This window comes from Loxodonta africana, chromosome 19, assembly GCF_030014295.1.
Source record: "Loxodonta africana isolate mLoxAfr1 chromosome 19, mLoxAfr1.hap2, whole genome shotgun sequence".
In the NCBI taxonomy this organism is placed as follows: domain Eukaryota; kingdom Metazoa; phylum Chordata; class Mammalia; order Proboscidea; family Elephantidae; genus Loxodonta; species Loxodonta africana.
The window spans coordinates 57739257-57762209 of NC_087360.1; the positions used below are offsets into that span (position 1 = coordinate 57739257).

General features: G+C 38.6%; 1 protein-coding gene across 5 annotated transcripts in view; it reads left to right on the top strand.

Moving 5' to 3' along the window:
* Positions 1 to 15: 15 nt before the first annotated feature.
* Positions 16 to 22953, top strand: part of RNF170 (ring finger protein 170) — a 27374-nt gene continuing 4436 nt past the window's right edge. The window contains exons 1-6 of one of the 5 annotated variants that reach the window (XM_010592421.3): positions 16 to 183; positions 5479 to 5554; positions 7120 to 7263; positions 11691 to 11766; positions 15188 to 15296; positions 22032 to 22105. In XM_010592421.3, the coding sequence (XP_010590723.1) occupies positions 7127 to 7263; positions 11691 to 11766; positions 15188 to 15296; positions 22032 to 22105 (396 nt within the window). In that variant the 5' untranslated portion in view covers positions 16 to 183; positions 5479 to 5554; positions 7120 to 7126. Of the gene's footprint in view, positions 184 to 244; positions 465 to 5287; positions 5555 to 7119; positions 7264 to 11690; positions 11767 to 15187; positions 15297 to 22031; positions 22106 to 22953 lie in introns of those variants that run through there. The other 4 variants (XM_010592419.3, XM_003412497.4, XM_010592422.3 and 1 more) reach the window with 4 other exon arrangements.

Sequence of the window (22953 nt, forward strand, 5' to 3'; positions counted from 1 at the left end):
CCTTCCTCGCCCGTCTGCTCGCGCCCTCGCGGAAGCTCGGCAGTGCGCGTGCGCCGGTGCCTGCACCCTAAATTAAAAAAGACACAGCTAGTGGTTGCCCGGGCGGGTGGCGGGGCAGTCCCCGGAAATAATCTCCATTCTCAGGCCACGGGCACTGGCGAGGTAGTTCTCTGCGGTGGAGAGGTACGCGCCCCCTCCCCCTCCTCGGCCCCGGGCCACGCCCACCCGGATCCGGGGCCCGCGGGACTCGCCGACGGCCCGGGGCTCTGGGTGCGCGCCCTTCTGCCGGGGGGTCGCCTCGGAGTTGCCGAGGCGCTTCGTGGCGCGGAGAGTCGCTGCCTCGGACCCCAGGGCTCCGCCTTCGTTCAGGAAACCCGGACAAAGCCCCAGAGTCGCCCGTTTCCGTCCGGAATCGCCCGGAGCCGGTGGAAGGGCCAACGTGACGGGCCTCTCGGTGGTTCTAGGTGGGCTTGGCCGGCGGCGATCAGAGCCCGCCGTTACTTTGGGTCACCTGAAGCCTCGATCCCCTTAAAACTTTAAAAGTAGGGAGCGGGAGTGCGCAAGTCGCTAACCCTTACGGGCTCCCCGCAGCTCCTAGGGCCTCTTTCTCCTAGTGCCAGGTTTGGAGTTGGCGAGGTGGAGTGACTCTCTGACGGGTTACCGATACGTTTTTATGCGATGTAATGTACAGAAAAATGCGTACAACATACCTGTTTAAAGAAAAATTAATAATCACCCAGATTCAGACAAAACATTGTCGGTACCTCCGTTCCCTCACCCACTCCCTGTGTTCCTTTCTGCGCACAATCCCCTCCTTAGCCTGGCTTTTGAGTTAATTTTTCCTTTATAGCTTAACCTCCTATGTATGTATTCCTAAACAGTGTTGTACTTTGCCTGTTTATGAACTTTTATAAATGGAATCGTATTGTGTTATTTTGTGGCTTTCAATTAATACTAAATTCCTGTATATCTGTAGTAATGCTTGGAGCCCTGGTGGTGCAATGGTTAAGAGCTTGGCTGCCCACCAAAAGGTCGGCAGTTCACATCCACCAGGCGCTCTTTGGAAACCCTATGGGGCAGTTCCACTCTGTCCTGTAGGTCACTATGAGTTGGAATCGAGTCAACGGCAAAGGGTCTTTTTTTTTTTTCGTTTTATAGGTAATGTTTATTGCTGTCTAATATTCCATTATATGAATGTAACGGTGTGTTTTACTGTTGATGGACGTTTTGTTGTTTCCAGTTTGGCGCTATTTAGAACAATGCTGTAAACATTCTTATATCTGGATCCTAGTGCATTTGTGCAGGAGTTTCTTTAAGGTACATGACTTGGAGTCCTGGTTGTGGAATTGTTGAGTCATAGGGTGCGTGTAACTTTACGAGATAACAGACTCTTACTTGGGGTGCAGCGAGCATAATCTCCCGGGTACCTTTTTACTTTGGTTTGCAGTTCCTGGAGACCCCCTTTTCCCATTTAGAATAGGTTTTCTCGTTGAGCATCCAATACCAAGACAGCATTGAGTTTTTCATGATGCACTTATAAAGTACCAGTTAACAATTCACACAGGATGAACTTAACATTCTTACCTGAAGTCTTCTCATGGTCTTTCAAATATATCTCCCTACATCAAGGGAGAGAACCCTTTAGAAATCGTAAATGTGTATCTCACTTGGCTTTGTCTCCTCTGTATCTTTGTCAAACCCGAGTTCCCACATTCCATACCAGATTGTTTCTGTAGGATCCCTAGCAATTTAAGTGACCTGTACCCTTCATGGAAACCCTGGTAGCATAGTGGTTAAGTGCTACGGCTGCTAACCAAGAGATTCACAGTTCAAATCTGCCAGGCACTCCTTGGAAACTCTATCGGGCAGTTCCACTCTGTCCTATAGGGTCGCTATGAGTCGGAATTGACTCGATGGCAGTGGGTATGCCCTTCATAGGAATACAAAGTCAGTAAATATATGATTTAAGCCTAACTTCAGGTCCAGCTTGTCTTTGGATGTAGAGATGAACAAATTGGTAGCCTTGGCTGGAGGTACTACGGTTAGTGAGGGCCTTTACTCCAGCTGCTCAGGCTTTCAATTGACCTAAAACCTCCTTTTTCAGGTTTGACTGCTCATCCACAACACATTTGTGCACAATATTGCTGTGTTTTCAAGGGTTCATTTTGTAGCTCAGACTACCCTCAGTAGTGGAAATTATATTAAGAAGCCTCTTGGATGTGAGTAATTGACTGGGGAAGCCATGTGGCCTTCAAGCTTCTACATGAACTTGGGTAAAAGGACACTGAGTGTCTTCTTTGGAAGCTCTGGAATTTCCTGTATTTTTCTCTCTTTTTTTTTTTTTTTTATGAGAGTTTTTGGAAAGGACCTAGGAGAGATGAGTGGTACTTGGTGTAGCTGTGTCCTTATTCCAGTTAGAGAGGACTAGTTCTCTTCAGCTGCTTTATCAGATTGAAGTAAACACGGTGGCGTTCTGTGTGGCAGTGTGCCCACGTTTACCCCGTCTTCCAGGGAACACACACAGCTTTGTAAGAGTTTGAGATGCTGTGTAGTGTAGCTTTGAGAAGGGCATGGCTGACTTTTATCATGGTTCTGATTCCTTGACAGTAGTTGATAATGGTCATTAGAATATAGCTTCCATTTATTGAAAGCCTACGTCATGTGCCAAGCAATATGCTAAATGCTTTACCTTCAACGTATCATCATGAATTCCTTAAGGCAAGGCATTTTTTACCAAAAAAAGTTGCGGTTAGATATGGTTCAGCCTAATTTTCGGCATTAGGAAATATGAGGAATTTCCCTAGTATATATGAAGAAGCTGAAATCCTGACTTAAGTATACAGTTATCTGGCTCCAAAACTTAGGCTTCTTTGCTGTATTAAGCCACTCCTCAATATGACTCAGCCAGCTAAGCTAAGCAATGACAAAACCAAAGTTAGAAGCCAGTTCCATTTCAGGGTTCTATCAGTTATACCACCCAGTTGCCAAAATCTATTGTGGATATTCTTTTTTTTTTTTTTTTTAATCTCAATTGGTTAAAAACAGACAGTACTAGTAACTTATTTTTCATATTTGACAGGATCTTATGAAATAGATACCGTGTTCTGTGAATTTAACAACCTCGTCTCTGAATTTTAAGTAAACATTTAGAGGTCCCTACGACGTGTAAGACCCTGTCCATTGCTCAAGGGAAAAAGACATAGTGCCTGATGGAAAGGAGTGCAAGACTTAATGAGGGACTTTAGCAACTGCAGTTAACAAAGCGCTGCTGGAAATGTGTGTGCCTCACATTTGTCTTTCACTGAGGTCTTTGCGCCATCAGGAAGCTGAGTAACTAGGGGTGGTTGGTAAGAATGGACTAAAGACAGAAATTTTAAATGTTTAAGCATTAAAACCTAATTTCCTCAAGGGAGGAAGTAAGCACTGGCTTTTATTTTTATTGTTAGAGTAAAACTTGAAAAGAATTCAGACTATAGAATTGTATCCTGGGAAAAGTGGAGGTCTGGCTCTCCCAGTCCTGCTCCTTGCTTGTAACCACTTTAACCCCTGGTGTTTATCTTTCTGGAGTTTTTCTGTTGTGAAAACTCTGAATCAGAGAAATGTAGAGGTGGAAGGAACGTAAGAAATTACCAAGTCCAACTTTGACATTTTACAGAAAAGGACAGGTCCTGAGAGAGTAAGTGGGGTCATGGTTGTGGTGACAATATCAGAACTAGAATCCTGGGCTCTTAGTACCCGAGCAGCCTGGGTTTGAGTCCAGAGTCTGTGCTATTGAAGAAGAGCAGCAGCACTGTTTTGTTCTAGACAAGTCCTGATTGGGAAAAAGAAAAGTTGGAGACCTGAAGTCCAGATCGACTTTGGAGTTGATTTTCAAGCTTGAGGTATTACGTCATCTCCTCAAGTAGGAAATTTTGTTTTTTCCTCTTGTTTGTCCCCTTTAATCCTAAATCAGATTGGCCCCTTTCCAAATTGAGGAGGTGTTTTTTCCGTGTAATGCCACATTGTTTGAGCTGCTAGCTCCCACAGTTCCTTTTTTACCCTGATTATAAGAAAAACTACTGGCTGAAGTTGGACAGTTGAAGTCCCCAGCAAGTAGGCCAGACTCCATTAGTAGATTTCCATGTGAGAGCCCTGGGTTTAGCTGGGATCTCCAGGTGACAAGATAATGCAGCAGACCCGTCTGTTCCTCTCAGAAACTTACCAGCAGTCTCCTCCCCTCTGTGGTAGGACAGACAAGCACCTCCTTTCGTGATATCAAAATTTGTGAAAATAAAAAGTAACTTCATTTCAACCACATTGGGGACTTCTGCTATAAAATGACACAAATGACATATAGCCATGTGATACTTAAAGTATTTTAGATCTCTGAGCTCTTGGACGTGTGCATGAAGCAATTATCTTCAGGTTGTAATTGCTTAGAAGTCATATATATATACACACACACAAATGTAGTACAATAGAATTTAATCACATTACCACTGATTACAACTGAAGTGAATACAAACAAACGTAACCCATTTTTTAAAAAATATGTAATAAACTGCCTATATGTATGGCATAAAAAAAAAGAATAGTAATAATTACATCTGTTCATGCACTTAATTTGCTAAGCACTTTCGCTGGGTAAAATCCTCACAACTCTGTGAAGTAGTTAGTTTAGTCATTAGAGGCTGAGAACTGTTGACATAGGGGATTACGCTGGTTATCATTCTCATTGCCCTTAAAACCTTTGATATAGCTATTAAAAAAAACGCAGTGCCCTCGAGTCGATAGCATCTCTAAAGCGAAAACCTTAATAAAAATCTGAATTGACTATATATGACAGGCCAAGATGATTTGAGGCTCTTTCTTCACTTTTAGGTGGCAGTTCGTTTGATTGTTCTTTTGAATGAAAATACTGAAATCAGAGCTCTTTCTCCGAGTTTCCTGGGGTGCCCCTTTGTAATTGGCATTTGAGACCTGGCATTAGAAAGTGCCTAATAGATTGGGCTATTACTATGTGTAAAGCTGACGAAAGCTGCCTTTGATCTGTTTGTTTAAATTTCTTCCATGAGAAGAAATTTAAACAAACAGATCAAAGGCAGCTTACTAGTAGCCAGTTCAGGTTCATTTCAGAGGTGTTAGATTTCCATGCTCAAATGTTCCTTTTAACAGACACCCACCTGGTTAATAATGATATTAGGTGAAAGTCTTTTCAGTGCAGTAAGTTACGTAAGTGCAGAACTTTAATTATTAATAGTCATAGTATATATTTAATTGGACATTTATTTCCTTTATTTCCCTTTAGGTATCTCATAAGACTTTGAGCTTTACTGTTTTGTCATCTGAAAAAAATGTGAATTACCTGTGATATTTGGACTTCGATGTGATTGGGCTATCTCCCCTCAGACCTATAGACTTGGGTTGTGTCACCCATTTTTTCTTTTAGTTTAGAGTATGGGAAGGAGAATTTTACATCCTCCCTTTTCTCTTCATAAGGAAATGCAGCCTCAGAGTGATTCCATATTCCAGACAGTTCAAAGAATTCTGAACCATAAGCTGAGCTTAGTTTCAGGTGAGGCTAATGGTTTTTCAAGCACTAGAATTTTCTTTAATTCATGTAGTCTTAGTATAGATATAAATGTCCTATAGCCTAAATGTCCTTTACTTGTCAAATGACTAACACCGTAAGTAAGGTAAGTCACTCTTTGACATTAAACGTGTATTTATTAGGTCCTGCTGTCTATGTTGGACCCAAGTAAAATGAAATCATTGACAACTTCAATATTTTTTCCATTTATCATGATACTGTTTATTGGTCCAGTTGTGAGGATTCTCGTTGTCTTCATGTTGAGGTGGAATCCGTACTGAAGGCTTTAATCTTTCATCTTCATCAATGAGTGTTGTCCAGTCCTCTTCACAATGAACACGAATTGTAGCAGCAGTCAAGAAATCAAACGACATATTGCATCGGGCAAACCTGCTGCAAAAGACCTCTTTATCGTTAGGGGAAGAGCAACTAGGAGTATATAGCAAGGCGTATATATATTTTTGTGTGAGAGACTGACTTGATTTGTAAACTTTCACTTAAAAGCACAATAAAAATTAAAAAAAAAAAAACACCTGTTTAAAGTGTCAAAAAGCAAAAATGTCACTTTGAGGACTAAGGTGCACCTGACCCAAGCCTTGATGTTTTCAGTTGTCTCATATGCATGCAAAAGCCAGACAATGAGTAAGAGACTGAAGAAGAATTAATGCATTTGAATTATGGTGCTGGCAAAGAATATACCTGGATTGCCAGAAAAATGAACAAATCTGTCTCGGAAGAAGTACAGCCAGAATGCTCCTTAGAAGCTAGGATGGTGAGACTTTGTCTCATCTACTTTGGACATGTTATCAGGAGGGACCAGTCCCTGGAGACGGACATCATGCTTGGTAGAGGGTCAGTGAAAAAGAAGAAGACCCTCAACAAGATGGATTGACACAAGTGGCTGCAACAACGAGCTCAAACAGCAACGATTTTAAGGATGGCACAAGACCAGGCGGTGTTTCATTCTGCTGTATTGTATATAGCGTAGCTATGAGTCTTTTTTTTTTTTATGAGTCAGAACCGACTGGATGGCACCTAATGACAACGACCGTGTACAGGGCACAGGGTAATATAGAACTCTTTACAGAAGAAGGCAATAGATTTCTTTCCCTCAAAGAGCTTTAATCTAGTAGGGAAATTACGACAGGTCTGTAAATAACATCTACATGTAGTAAATACAAATTCAACGCTCTGCAGGAGAGTGATCTCACTGGGAAATTTATTTGGTATTCAGGAGTAAGAAAAGAGTACTTGGGCAAGAGAAATGTCTTATTTCTTAAATTAAAATTTGTTTGCAAAAACCTAAATGGGAGATAAATTACAGTGATTGTTTTTCTTAAAGGAAATAGAATTCTGTACTCCCTAAAATAATGTCTGCTAAATTTTAGAGAATTCGTTAATGGGGGACCACCCTCTAGAGTTGCACTCAGTGCAGCCTACCTTAAACGAGTGCTACAAAAACTTACATTAAAAGTTCACATCACTTTCATTGGTGCTTTTCATTTTCCCTGTGTCGTTTGTAACTTTAATCTCGTTTCTTCGTCTTTTAGACCTGGAATGGCCAGATATCAAGGCGAAGTTAAAAATTTGAAACCGGATGATGATTCAGTTATAGAAGGAGTGAGTGACCAGGTACTTGCGGCAGTCGTGGTCGGTCTCGCTTTGATTGCTGCACTGGCGTATGCGCTTTTCAGGTGAGACTAAAGGACAGAAGAATTGAAATAATATGTATTCTTGAGGGCTACTGACTTTTTTACTCCTTCTTGTAATGTTTAATATTTAATATGAGAAGCAAGTAATAAATCACCCATATTTTTAATAAGGTGTTAATATTTTTTATGGGAGTACTGCAGTTTTAAAAAATGTAATTCTTATAATTGAACCCGTCAACTTGTAGGTGATATGTATAATAAGTCCAAATTTCTTCACTTTGTAAATGGAGAAACTGAGGGGAAAAAAGACGTGGACAATATAGTGTGAATTAAGATTAGAATTAAAATTATTGTCAAAGAATCAGGAATAATATTTTAAGGCCTCAGATGTCTGTATACCAATGTGCATGCAGAGAAAGTAGAAATTTAAATGTTAGATAAATATAATAAAATGATGAATTTTTTAAAAGGATAAAATTTTATATGCAAAATTGAAAACAAAAATGGACAAAGTTATAAAATAGAAAAAAATGGTTAATCCCAAAAGTAACAAATCAGTGAGTTTCCCGTGAAAATTTTAGAGAAGATTACGAACAACATGTGAACACTTAGAAAATAAATGGTGATTAATCTACTCTTTCGTTGCTATATTATTAGTCTCTCAGATTAGGGTACTATTACCTGGATTTTACGGAATATCTGGTAACAGACGTGATGAGGAAATGATGATGACATGATAGCACAGTTAGGTGAATTCATAACGTATTGACAGGAGGTTCCTAAGGAATACAAAGGAGGACACTCTTTGCTGTTGAAAGGCTCTGTCTTGGGCCTGCTTGATTCATTTTTATTAGCAACTGGGATGAAGAAGACAGAGGCATGCCTATTCAATTGTCAGTTGGAAGGGATAGCTAGTATTTTGATACAAGTGAACTGAGATTTAAAAATGAGTCATGACTAAAAAAAAAAAAAAAGACTAGATAGATACAAATAAAGTGCCTGCTCTTTACCTCTTATGAATGGGATGCAGATATGAATTTACTGTCATGAAAAAGTACTCAAGGTAAATTGATGAGTGAGAATTGTTGAATGAAAGATCACAAAAATAGTACATAAAGTAGCTCAATTTGTTGAAAAATGTTTTTATAAGATTAATTTTATTAAAAATTTTTTTTGTCCCTTGTTTTCTGATTTCTTTACTATGAACATGTATTACTTAAGGGTTTTTTTTTATATTAAGAAAAACAGTTTTTCCCCCACAGATCAGAATGATGTGCTAGGCCCAAACGAAAAGTTCTCATTTAATAAGGCAATTATACATCCACTGCTGTCGAGTTGATTCCGACCCATAGGGACCCTTAGGACAGAGTAGAACTGCCCCATAGGGTTTCCAGGGCTGTAACCTTTATGGAAGCAGACTGCGACATCTTTCTCCCGTGGAGCAGCTAGTAGGTTCAAACAGTCCACTTTTTGGTTAGCACCGCTGTTCCACCAGGGCTCCTTTAAGGCAATTGTATATATTGTAAATACTAAAAATTTAATAGTATTAGACCGCATTAATCAAAGTAACTGGATAAAGGTCACTGGATGATACACTGTATTCAGTTTGGGGCACATATTTTAAACCGGAAAACGTTCGAGGAGGGTTATCAGAATGGAGAAAGATATGGAAATGAATCGTGTAAAAATGGCTGAAGGAACTGGAGATGTTTAGCTTACTTAGGGAAAAGAGCTGTTGGACATAAAAGTGGTCTTTAAGTATGATGAAAACTGTTTTTATGGAAAAGGAATTAGATTCATCCCGTGTATTTTCATGGACAGAACTAGGACCAATGATGACAATAGATTGACAAAAGTCAATGATGACATTTTGGCCCAATATTAGAAATAACTTTTCACATTAGATAGGGGGCTCCCCATTACTTGGACAGTGTCTCGAATCTCTCGTGTGATTGAGTAGGAGGTTTGCCAGCTCTTCAAATTCAAGTTAAGTTAACAATTATAATCAATTAGTGGTAGAGTGGGGAGAGGACATGAGTAATTTAGAATTCAAACGAAGCAACCTTTTATCAATTTTCTATCCTTTGATGTTTTTAGTCATCATAATTAATTCATTTTAAATCTTTTTAAATTTGTTTTTCCTTTTTTTAAGCTGTTAATACTAGCTGATATTAATTAGTTTCTCAGAAGCTAGTCTAAAGTATCTGGTAATAGGGTCTAACCTACAAACCACACACTTCGGCACACTTGTAAACTTGGATGCAAATTTTCTTTCCTTGTCTCAGGGTTTGGGTATCATTTCTCTCTTTATATCAAAAGTTCCTGGCTCCTTTCCAGGACCACATACACCTCAAATGGTTTGGCGGTTTTGGAGTCCCCTTTCAAAGTACAAAGAAGGACCATAAATGCAGTAACAACAACAACAAATGTACTTTGTATATTAGACCCACAATCTTCCCTGGCATCTGACTTTAGACCTACTTAGTGTCAAATGCCTTGTTTTTTTCTCACGATTTTCTAGTCTAGTTTTCATTCTGTTTTAATTGTCCCATTGTTTTCTAGATTTTTGGTTCTGTACCCACAGCTGCCAATTACATTTACCTGTACTGTAAGCAAGGTTCAGAAGCTTCGGGTGTTTGTTCTTACTAAAAGGATGGCTATACATTGGCTTTTCTAATAGTCTGCTAAGAATTCCCATATCTTCTCGTTTATGGGAAAAAGCTAAAGAAAGAGCTCCCATGGTTCATGCCTGTATTTTGAAAAATTAGGACTATCTTTCTCCAATGAAAGAGAATGGTTTTTCAAGCTCAAAGAATAGAGAAATGCTAGGAGCCCTGGTGGCACAGTGGTTAAGAGGTTGGCTGCTAACCAAAAAGTCAGCAGTTCGAATCCATCAGCTGCTCCTTGGAAGCCTTATGGGGCAGTTCTACTGTGTCCTATAGGGTCGCTTTAGTGGGAACTGACTCAACGGTACATAGCAACAACAGCACCGGGCTAGGTATTTACTGATATTTAAATGAAATGGTTCCCTGAGTTGTTTCTTGATAGATGTTTTCATATCCACATAGCCATCTCTCATTAATCGTTTATTTAGTCATAAGAGTGTAGCTAATTTAAAAATAAGCAAAACTTAAGGGGTTTAAACAGTGTTCAAGCAATTTCATTACATTTATTTTGAGCTTCTGGTTAGATATTTGACTTTAAATTGTTCTTCTGTCTTCTCTGAACTAGTGGTTATATTTCGTCAGTTTTCTTTTATGAAATTTGAATTTTTTTCTGAGCGGTGAATAATTATAGGATGAATTTCTTTAATTTTTCTTCTCCCATTAAGATATTTAGAGTTATTATCTCTATTGGATATTGGCTTACCCAGAAAGAAAAGGCTCTTCTATAGAATAAGGTTGGGATTGTGTGGACTTCTGATTTTCCACTGTAATTTTCAGCTCGCATGTCCTATCCCATCCATTTATGTCAGCTACTGATTTCTTGCCTTTGATTCTCCTTTTTAATTGTTAATGTTATTAGTAATTTGTTTTGGCTTTTCTGTATTATATCATTTTAGTTTCTGTTTTTGTTTGACCCTCTCCCCTCATGGTGGCATCACTAAGGGCATATGGGTGTGCAGACTACATTGAGTGACACTGTCAGAGAGGGTGACACCAAAACAACTATTATAATTTTTGTGTAGCGTTTCAGCAGAAATTTATTATTTTTTATAAAAATATCCCTGTAGTTAGTTATAACAGCAAAAAATTTTTCGTAAGCCCAGCTTACATGTATCAACATATCTGTAAGACTAAAGCTATGCTAATGTACTTTTTGAACCTTCTGATGTGCTCTGGTCAAAGCTGTTGTTATTACCCAATAACAGTGATGCTTCAAATCAGGTGGTTTCGTCTACACGTGCTACAAATACGTGCTGTTGTTTTCGTTGCTGCTGGTGTTTTTATAGTTGCTGTTTTTTCCAAATTTTCTGGTGTTTTAGCTACAATATTGTGGTAATTAGCATGGGGGGGTGACACCATGAATTACTGCACTAGGTGACACCAACCCTAGTGATGTCACTGTCCCCTCATGAGTGAAAAGTGGGGAGAAAGACCAAATTTGATGTGGAAAAGCGGTCAGATACATAATCTATAGAATTATATATAGCTGATTACTTTGAAGACACTTCACAAATTAAGTATAATTGTCTTTTATATTATTTGGAAGTCTGCAGTTAAATAAATCCCCAAGGTACTAGGCCTCTGGATTTCATTATTTGCCAGTTAAGTCTGATAGCAGCCAGTGATCAGTGATCTTAGAACATACCATGGAATAGCCTGGAATGTTCAGTCCTGGAATTGGAGTGCAGTCATGTGCCATCATTTATATTTATTAAAGTACCAATAATTCTTAATTGAAAATTAGATCTGTACAGAGAATTGACAGTACCTTATATTTAAGGTTTATTGTATTTTATTCAACAGAAATGCACATCAAAACATTCACCCAGAAAACCAAGAGCTGGTAAGGGAGCTTCGGGAACAACTTCAAACAGAACAGGTATTGTTGTTACAGAAATAATGCTTTTATGTGAGGAGTAGGTGTTACAACTCCCCCTGCGTATGAAATCATGATGAAACATTAAGAAGTTGTTTTTCAAACCATTGCTTCTCTCCTGGTTTAAATTACCTTATATTATCCCGTAAATTTCAGGCGAGGCAAATGTCTGGTATTAATCTATTCAGATATTTTCATGTTTGTTTTTTAACTTGCTTAAAAATAAGTTTTTCTGTTACTTATTTTAGTGTGAGGAAATAATCACTGTTTAATTGGCCTTAATGAAATATAGTGGAAAATTATTCTTTCTAGTATGTACTCCCAGAGACCTACAAAAAAGATTACTAGAAGGAATGGCTATTTGTTTTGTTTTCTTCAATGGTCAGAGCTAGTTAGGCAAAGGAGAAAATTTTTCTCCTCTGCCTCTTCTTTGCTTCTTACCAGATGGAATCTCTTAAAAACCAGAACGTAATATACTTTATGAAGACTGGAAGAAGTTGGATATGGTATACCTTCATGCTGAGATAGCTAACATGAAAAAAGTAAAAATAAAAAACTCGCTTTCCAAAGAAGTTTCTGGGATAAACTGAATGCTTCAAAGGTCAGCGGAGCAAGGGCGGGGGTTTGGGGACCATGGTTTAAGGGGACATCTAAGTCAATTGGCAAAATCATTCTGTTATGAAAACATTCTGCATCCCACTTTGAAATGTGGCGTCTGGGGTCTTAAATGCTAACAAGCGGCCATCTAAGATGCATCAATTGGTCTCAACCCACCTGGATCAGAGGAGAATGAAGAACACCAAGGTCACATGATAACTATGTGCACAAGAGACAGAAAGGGCCACATGAACCAGAGACTTACATCATCCTGAGACCAGAAGAACTAGATGGTGCCTGGCCACAACCGATGACTGCCCTGACTGGGAGCACAACAGAGAACCCCTGAGGGAGCAGGAGAGCAGTGGGATGCAGACCCCAAATTCTCATAAAAAGACCAGACTTAATGGTCTGACTGAGACTAGAGGAATCCCGGCGGTCATGGTCCCCAGACCTTCTGTTGCCCCAGGACAGGAACCATTCCCAAAGACAACTCATCAGACATGGAAGGGACTGGACAATGGGTAGGAGAGAGATGCTGATGAAGAGTGAGCTACTTGTATCAGGTGGACACTTGAGACTGTGTTGGCATCTCCTGTCTGGAGGGGAGATAGGGTAGAGAGGGTTAGAAACTGGCAAAATTGTCACGAAAGGAGAGACTGGAAGGGCTGACTCATTAGGGGGAGAGTAAGTGGGAGTATGGAGTAAGGTGTATATAAGCTTATATGTGACAGACTGACTTGATTTGTAAACGTTCACTTAACGCTCAATAAAAATTATTAAAAAAAAAACAACTCGCTTTCCTACCACCAAGCAAACTTCAGTTCCAATGAGTATTTTATAATTTATCCATTTACAGAATTTTTATTATCTACCATGTGCCAGACAGTGTCCTAGGCATTGAGGATTCCACTGTGAATTAAACAGATAAAAATTCCTACCCTCTTAGAACTTAAATTCATTGATGTAAGAATCGTTTAAGCATTAGGAAAAGTCCTGTTCCAAACTCTTGTTATCAACAATTCGTGCTAGTGTAGTGCTTTACAGCTTACAAAGTGTTTTCGCATACAACTATTTAATCTTCAAATGATACGCTTGAAAAGTAAGGTAACTGTTATCCCCATTTAACATATTAAATTACCAAGACTTACTCGTATTCATGTGTGAGTAGACCCAGATTGAGGTGGATCTTACAGATTCCTTTGCCACTGTCCCAGTCATCTACCTCAGACCCTAGGCGTGCCATATGGAGTTAGAATAAGCTAGTGACTTCATCTAACTTGTGCTGTTCAATAACGTAATCACTGGCCAGCTACATGTGGCTATTTACATTATTTAAAATTAAATAAAAAGAAATACTCAGTTTTTTAGCCATACTAACCACATTTCAGTAGTCCTGGTGGCACAATGGTTAAGCACGCAGCTGCTAACTGAAAGGTTGGCAGTTTGAACCCACCAGCTGCTCCACGGGAGAAAGTGGCAATCTGCTTCTGTAGAGATTTACAGCCTTGGAAGGACTATGGGGCAGTTCCACCCTGTCCTGTCTGGTGGCTATGAGTCAGAATCTACTCAATGGCAGTGGGTTTGGTTGGTTGGTTTAGCCACATTTCAAGTACTCGATAGCCACATGTAGCTAGTGGCTGCCATACTGGACAGTGCAGGTAAAGATTTCTGCTATTGCTGAAAGTTCTGTTGGACAGTGCTAATAATTTTATTTTTATCATTTAATTTCAAAAGAAGAATAAGGAGTGGAAAAGGTGTAGAGGGAAGCATTAAGAACTGTACGTTTTCTTTTTTGCACCATTAAAATGGAAATAAAAGACCATAACATCAAGGTGTCACCTTGGCTTAGATATTCTGGTATTTTAGGAAATAAAATTTCAGCTATGGCTTATTAATAAGGGTGATAAAAATATTTGGTTCTGTTAATAGTTGAGTATTTCACATATAGCAAATTTGTTCATTCTTTTTAAAATAATTTTTTAATAATTAAAATAATTTTTAATACTGTTGCTTTGTTTATAAGCCGTGTGCTGGGTGGTGTAGAAACAATTTTTGACAGATATGTTTTTTAACAAGTAACGTATACATTAAGTACTAGCAGTAGATACTTTTCTAGGTTCTTGGGTAATACAGTGAATTTGACAGACAGAAGTCCCTGCCCTCATGACAGTTATACTCTAGTGAGTTCTCTGATACCTGGATGTGTCTTATACTGGTGATTCTACTCAGCATTCCTCTTACAATCAGAAGAGTAATGTAACCGAGAAACATGTTAAAGTTTATTAATCTAACAATGTGAAAGGATTAAGTTCAAGTTGTCAGTAGTCTTAAATTTTTCTACTTTGAAAACGATCAAATATTCTCTGAAAGTTTATCTCTGGTCTCTTGTGAGGTACAACATACATGTAGCACTTGTCAGGAGGAAATGTGAAAAGTGAAAAAGAGCTGATACTTAGAAAATGGTTTCACACTTTTTATTCTTCAGCTTACCCGTTAGCTCAGCCTTGTAGATAACCTGTCACTGAGAATACTTGACTCATTCCAGTAGAGTAAAAGAGAAATTCCTGAGTTAACCTAGGTTTTTAATCTTTAAATTCTCCTTGGGAAGGAAGGTAGAGACCAGCTGAAGTAAAATAACAATTTAGCCCTCATGACTTTTTCAAATCTATGAGACCTTAAACTATTGAATATTGATGTGTGATTTCCAAAATCTGGTGAGGTTTATGCACTGTTGGATATATGCTTACGTATAATTTGACGTAAAGATAGGTTTGAAAGCCCTGTGTGTGTCACGTGTAAATACGTATGTGTATTTTCTCATCAGGATGCGACAGCTGCTGCCCGACAGCAGTTCTACACTGACATGTACTGTCCCATCTGTTTACATCAGGCCTCCTTCCCTGTTGAAACCAACTGTGGACATCTTTTTTGTGGTAAGCAAACAATGCTACATTGGTAAAAATGGCCGTTGAGATCGAGTCCCATACGCAAACAAAGGCTGGGTTCCCAGTGTTCTCTTTTTCTCATTTTGTGTTTCTTGAGTCACATTTCACTTAATTCCCTCATTGCTCATCACTTTTTGGTACTGTGGTTTTATTTCTGATTCATCTTTCCCGGGGCAGGAAGATTCTTCTCTCAAGAACCCTGCCCGAGTCTATCCCTTAGCAATACTACTCCTTCTTACTCTGAATCAGTACAAAAGTATTAACCTCTCTCTCTCCGTGACCTCAAGGGAGCTGGTGAGAGAGAATGAGAAACTTAGAGCATACAGCGGGACAAGAGGGAAATACTGATTTCACATTTACTTAGTAGCAGTAAGGGGTGCTTTCTACAGGCCTCTCCCCATGTTTTTTCCCAACCCTTCAGGGAGATTTCATAGAGAATAATGAGTTCTCCTATAAGCATTGTTTGCTATGATTAAATGAGATTTGGGGTGTGGTGGTCAGTTACTAGATGCCTTTTGTGTGCGGGACACTTCATCTTATGTAACCTCATAGATGAGGAACCTGAGGCTCAGAGATATTAAGAAACTTTACAATGGGTAGCTCAGCTGTTAGGTGACAGAGCCAGGTTTTAAACCTAGGTCTGTCCTTAAGCCCCGTGCTCATTTCTGCTGTATGATTGGTGGCTTATACAATAGGCAACACTCTAAGGAGTGTTTCTACTTAATGTGTCACTAATTTCTACTTATATGTGTCGCTAGATCTCTTTTTTATTGGTAGTATTTCTTTTGAACAGCTGTATTCAAGATAGGGTCCTCGTTGTTCCTTTGTGTGAAAACATAAAGACCAATTTTAAGTGTAGTACATATACCATGATCTTATGAAGCCCTGGTGGCACAGTGGTTGAAGTGCTCGACTATAACTGAAAGGCCAGCAATTCAAAAGGATCAGCCACTCTGCAGGAGAAAGATGTGGCAGTCTGCTCCTTGGAAATCATGTGGGACAGCTCTACCCTGCCCTATAGGATCGCTATGAGTCAGAATCGAGTCAGTGGCAACGAGTTTGGTTTTTTGGTTTATATAATGATCTTATAAACTGTTTCTCACCTTTGTGTGTTTTATCTAACTGGCTTCATCACATAGAATTCTTAGAGACAGCGTTATTGTTTATGCTGTCAGGGACGACATGAATATTTGAAATCCATGCCTTGCAGTGCATGGTTTTCTACATGTTGTGCTCATTTAGAAGTACTGACCAATTCCATTATTGCCTCATCTGTTAATTTCAACCTCTTCCCTAAGGTTTTTGCCTAAGTAACCAACAAATCATACTATTTCAATCTTCAGTTGTATGTTGAAAATACTAATGAGCAGCAAAGTAATGAAAGATCAGATAGGAAGAATCAAAAGACCATTAGAGAAGGCAGATCCCTGGCACAAATGTCCCTGCTTTCTGCTCCCAAACCTCAAGTAGCTATTCTGAATCAATCTGACACTTTTCTTCTGAGTCTGGACGTGGCCCCAATCATCCTCTCCACATGGTACTCCAGGCAAGTGTTAGTAAGCAGTGAGGTTTGGCAGGCAAGGTGAACTCTATTTGCCAGTGAGGCTTAGGTAGTTCACTAAGTGGTTAACCCAGTCAATTGAAAGATGGCTGTGTTATGTTCTTGGTTTTACCTCTGGGTCTGAGGTAATAGGGTAGATTGCTTTTGATATTCTGTTCTACTTGTTGGCCACTTTTATTTAGTGTCTGTGCATTCACAGGGTAAAAAAAAAAACTAGTTATTCAACTTCTCAATAAACAGAAATACGTTTCCTTGAATAGTAGTTCAAGTATACGAATACCACATATATAAAGAGCACTTTAGCTTAGTTCCTATGTGTGGACCTAGAGTTCTGTCCCATTACAGTGAGTTAAGAATAACAGTAGCAACAGACATCACCTCATTTTTGTTTCTAACATACATTATTTTATTTCCAGCGGTCTTGTGAGGACTATGTTATTATTCCTGGTTTACAGATAAATAAACGGATTTAGAGATTGTGACCCAGATTAAAGTAATCCAATCACCTCTCATTCAGCCACCCTATTTAGGTGGATATCTCTTTTTATTGAGCAGGAAAGTTGAAGAATGAGTTAACATGAAGCACATCAGAGCAGTGTGTATGAACTGAAGTGTTTAATTTGATGGATCACGGTTTTCAGTACAATCCAGTGGCTATTACATAATCTGCAAAACAAGGGCACCTGCACCCCAGTTTGTGGACTAGAGAGATGTGAGATTAAATGAGTTAATATATTTCAAAACACACTGAGCTCTTGGATGAAAAGTAGTAGATAAATCATTACAGATGGTAGTATTAGTAACAGATTGATAGTGTTACTTTTCATATCATTCCTATAGGAAATTAGATTGCTCAGAGGACTTAATTAGTAAATACCATCTAGTTGACACAGCACTCTGTCAGAGTAGGTAAGGATAGCAGATAAAAATAATTGGGACAGCCTTTGCCTAGCCCATCTGTTTGTTCACCAGTTTCTTCTGACTCCATTTACATCTGCTTCTGCTGTTTGCCCTTGCTGTTCCCATAACCTGGAGCATTCTCCTGCCAGTGTCTTGACTACCCAAATCTCACCCATCCTACAAAGTTCAGTTCAAATCCTCTCTCCTCTCAAGTTACACTCTTTTTAATGCATCCCAGAGAGGTCTCCCTCTCTGTTCTCCTTTTGTACTTAGAGTTACCGTTACGCAGTTCAAGATCGAACTACCCCCTAATTAAGTGGGTCACCGTGGTCTCCTCAATTTGATAGTCATTGCTTAATTCTGAATACAGTTTGATCTGGCGGAATCTAGACTAAGAGACACAGGAGGACTAAGCTAGGTTGTCAAGGCAAGAGTAGGAATGTAGAGAAGATCCTTGGACCAATAGAAGGAAGATCAGAAGCACTATAGTTAAGATTCACAGTTGGCCCTTGGTGGTTGGAGAAGGAGGGTCCTCCAAAGAAGAAAATGAATTAGCCTCTTAAATATCAGATAATATTTGAAAACATTCCTTCTTCATCTGTTACTGGCCGGAAGTTTAGTGCTTATACACTTAGCTCATCTACCACTCTTTGAGGTCATATAGGCTGTGTTGGCCACCTTTAGGTTTTTGCTACTAATGAGTACCTTCAAGAAAAAAAAGATAATAATAAAACCCATCCAGTACAAGAGTTGGTTTAATTAGTGAACTAGATTATAAACAATTTTTAGGGCAAGGAGCAAGTAATCTTTGTATCCTTTGGTTCCTTGCCCATACTAACCTGTTGCCGTCGAGTGGATTCCAACTCATAGCGATCCTATGGGACAGAGTAGAACTGCCCCATAGAGTTTCCAGGGAGCATCTGGTGGATTCGAACTGCCGATCTTTTGGTTAACAGCCATAGCTCTTAGCCACTATGCCACCTGGGTTTCCTTGCTTATACTACTCAATTATTATTAGTTGATACTTTAAAATTTTGTTTTTTAAAACTCTTAAAGAAAAAAAAGCGTAGCATATATATTAAATTTGGAGCAGAAATTTTATACTGTGATTTGTTGGTTGTCATATTTACAGTGCTGTTTAATTATTTTATTTTACATAAGGAATGTAGTACTTTCTCTTTGGCCTCAGCATCCACAGTTAATGCATGCTTGTCTTTTTTTTTTTTAATTGTGGTAAAATATATATTACAAAAAACGTGCCATCTCAACTGCTTTTAAGTGTACAATGCAGTGATACTAGTCACGGTCACCGCGCTGTGGAAACATCACCGCTCTCCATTCCCAGAGTTTTTCATTATCCCAAACAGAAACTTAGTGTCCTTTAAGCAGTAACTCCCGTTCCCCCTTCTCCTCAGCGCCTGGTAACCACTAATATACCTGTCCCTTTGCATTTGCCTGTTACACATATTTCACGTAAGTGAGATCATACAGTATTTGTTCTTTTGAGTCGTAACTTACTTCACTTAGGCTAATGTTTTCAGTGCTCATCCGTATCATAATCTATATCAGAAGTCCGTTTCTCTTTATGGCTGAGTAATATTCCATTGTGTGTGTGTTTCTCTGTTGTGTTTATCCATTCATCTGTTGATGGACATTTGCTTTGCTTCTACCTTTTGACTACCCTAATTAACACTGCAGCGAATATTGCTGTACAAATATCTCTTTGAGCCACTGCTTCAATTCTTTTGAGTATATACTTAGGAGTGGAATTGCTGGGTCATACGGTAATTCGGTGGAAACCCTGGTGGCGTAGTGGTTAAGTGCTGTGGCTGCTAACCAAAACGTCAGCAGTTTAACTCCACCAGGCATTTCTTGGAAACTCTATGGGGCAGTTCTGCTCTCTCCTGTAGGGTCGCTATGAGTCTGAATCGACTCGACGGCAATTGGTTAATGGGTTACGGTAATTCTATGTTTAATTTTTTGAGGAACTGCCAAACTGCTTTCCACAGCAGCTGCACCATTTTACATTCCCACGAGCAACGAATGAGGGTTCCAGTTTCTCCACATTCTCTCCAACACTTGTTATTTACCATTTTTCTGGTAATAGCCATCCTAGCGGGAATGATGTGGTATCTCATTTTGGTTTTGATTTGCATTTCCCTAATGACATAAGGAGCCTTGGTGGCATAGTGGTTGAAAGTTCAGGCTGCTAACCAAAAAAAGGTCAGCAGATGAAATCCACCAGCTGCTCCTTGGAAATCCTATGGAGCAGTTCTACTCTGTCCTGTAGGGTCACTATGAGTCAGAATCAACTCGACCCCAATGAGTTTAGTTTTTGGTTTAATGACATCAAGTATCTTTTTATGTGCTTATTGGCCATTTGTGTATCTTCTTTGGTGAAATGCCCATTCAAGTCCTTTGTCTGTTTTTAAATTGGATTGTTTGTCTTTTTGTTGCTGAATTGATAAATTCTTTACGTATTCTAGATATTAAGCCCTTGTCAGACACATGGTTACCAAATATTTTCTCCCATTTTGTGAGTTCTCTTCATTTTCTTGGTAAAGAAAAGGCAAAAAAGTTCTTAATTTTGATGAAGTCCATTTTGTCTTCTGTTGCTCATGCTTTTGGTGTTTAAGAATCTAAGAATATCAATGAATCCGTTGTCAAAAACTAGGTCTTGTAGCATTATCCCTTCATTTTCCTCTAAGAGTTTTATGGCTTTAGTTGTCACATTTAGATCCTTGGTCCACTTTGAGTTGATTTTCATACATGGTATGAGGTATGGGTCCAACTTCATTCTTTTGCATGTGGAGGTCCAGTTGTCCCAGCACCATTAATTGAAGAGACTGATCTTTCCTCACTGAATGGACTTGGCACCCTCGTCAAAAATCGGTTAACCATACATGGATTAGTTTATTTCTCGACTCTCAGTTCTATTCCACTGGTCTGTGGATCTGTCATTATACCAGTACCGCACTATTGTGATTACTGCAGATTTACATTTTAAAATCAGGAAGTGTCTCTTCCTACTTGGTTCTGCTTTTTCAAGATTGTCTTGACTATTCGGGGCCCCTTGGAATTCCACATAAGCTTGAAGATTGGCTTTTCCATTTCTGCAAAGGTTGTTGGAATTTTGATACAGATTGTGTTGAACCTGTAGATCACTTTGGGTAGTATTGACATCTTAACAATATTTAGTTTCCCAATCCACGAACATAGGATATTTTTCCATTTATTTAAGTCTTTTTTCATCTTTCATCAATATTTTATAGTTTTCATTGCACAAGACTTTCACTTCCCTGGTTAAATTTATTCCTTAGTATTTTATTCTTTTTGATGCTATTATAAATGGAATTGTTAATTTCCTTTTCAGATTGTTCATTGCTAGTGTGTAGAAACTACTGGTTTTTGTGTATTGATCTTGTACCCTGAAACTTTGCTGAATATATTTATTAGCTCTAATAGTTGTCTTGTGGATTCTTTGGGGTTTTTATATATATATATATATATACACACACACACCATATTTTTATGCAAATAACGTGTGCTCTCTGTGTTGGTTTGCTGGCTGCATCCTCACAAACACCTCCATGCCAATCCTTTTCCACACATTGCTGTTAAAAAAATTTAGCAGAGCACACTTACAGAAATACAAATGTGGTAGGGTCATGTCATCTGCAAATAGAGATAGTTTTACTTCTTCCTTTTCCATTTGGATATTTTTTATTTCTTTTTCTTGCTTAATTGCTCTGGCTAGAACTTCCAGTACTAGTTCTGACCTTTGGTGGGAAGCTTTCAGTCTTTTTCTACTGAGTATGATGTTACCTGTGGGTTTTTCATAAATGCTCTTTATCATATTAAGGAATTTTCTTTCTATTTCTAGTTTGTGGAGCGTTTTTATCATGAAAGGTGTTAGGTTTTGTCAAATGCATTTTCTGTACCAATGAAGACGATCCTGTGACTCTCTTCCTTTGTTCTATTAATGTGGTATATTTATATTGATTTATTTTCTTATACTGAAATACATGCTTGCTTTTGATCATATAAAAATGTCTGTAGCTTAACTGGAAGTTTAAATAAAAATATTTTTTCAGTGACTGAGAATGTTATTAGATTTGAATTTGCATACAATTTTGAGGCGTTGGTTGTTTGAACTAAAGAGTATTTTTTAAATAAGGTGAGACTGTTAAAACATTACTGATATTTGAAGCATACTCAGGATATATGGACTTTCAAACATCAGTCTTGTGTTTTCCCACTAGGTACCTGCATTATTGCGTACTGGCGGTACGGTACGTGGCTTGGGGCCATCAGTTGTCCAATCTGCAGACAAACGGTAATGTGTATCCAGAAGGCATCATTTATGCTAGTTACCGTAATACATTTTATAGTTTATCTAAATTTTGAATTATTTTGATATTTTTAGCAGAACTTTGCTTATCCAAAGCTGTTATGATATTGCTCCTTTTTTTTTTTGTCTACCTTTAAGATATAAACTTAAAAAAGGAGGAATTCCCTTTTGAGATTATTATTTTAGTGAAAAACAACTGATAAATGAATCCCCCCAACATTCTAACAAGTCTTGTTGTACCAGCAGAAGAATAACTAATCAGGCATAAAAATATACTTACATGTACTCGGTTTGAAACAAAACTTCCTTTCCTTTTTTATTTCTTTTAAAGCTGCTGTTTTTCAGCAAAGCTTCAGATAACATCAAATGATGAAAAATAATTTTTTTTATAACATTCCAGTTCTGTTGGAGACATATTCATATTGCACTGTCCAGAACAGGCTGGAACATTACGGTTAGTATACGTAGAAGCTACCTCAGAAGGGAGGCAGTAAGTTGGGTAAACCTAAATCTGAAGACTAAAGGTCAGCACAGTGAGAAAACTGTAATGTGTCACATTTTGTCAATTTCTTTGACAAACTGGAAAAAGAAAATATTAAACAATCTGAGAAACCCAAGTTCCTGGTTTCTTAATTAATAAATATATCAAAATAGGACCTGCTGTCAGTCATAGGGAAACCCTGGCGGTGTGGTTAAGTGCTATGGCTGCTAACCCATAGGTTGGCAGTTCGAATCTACCAGATGCACCTTGGAATCTCTATGGGGCAGTTCTACTGTGTCCTACAGGGCCATACACAGTTTTTCAAAACTTCCTATTATACTTATTTTTAATT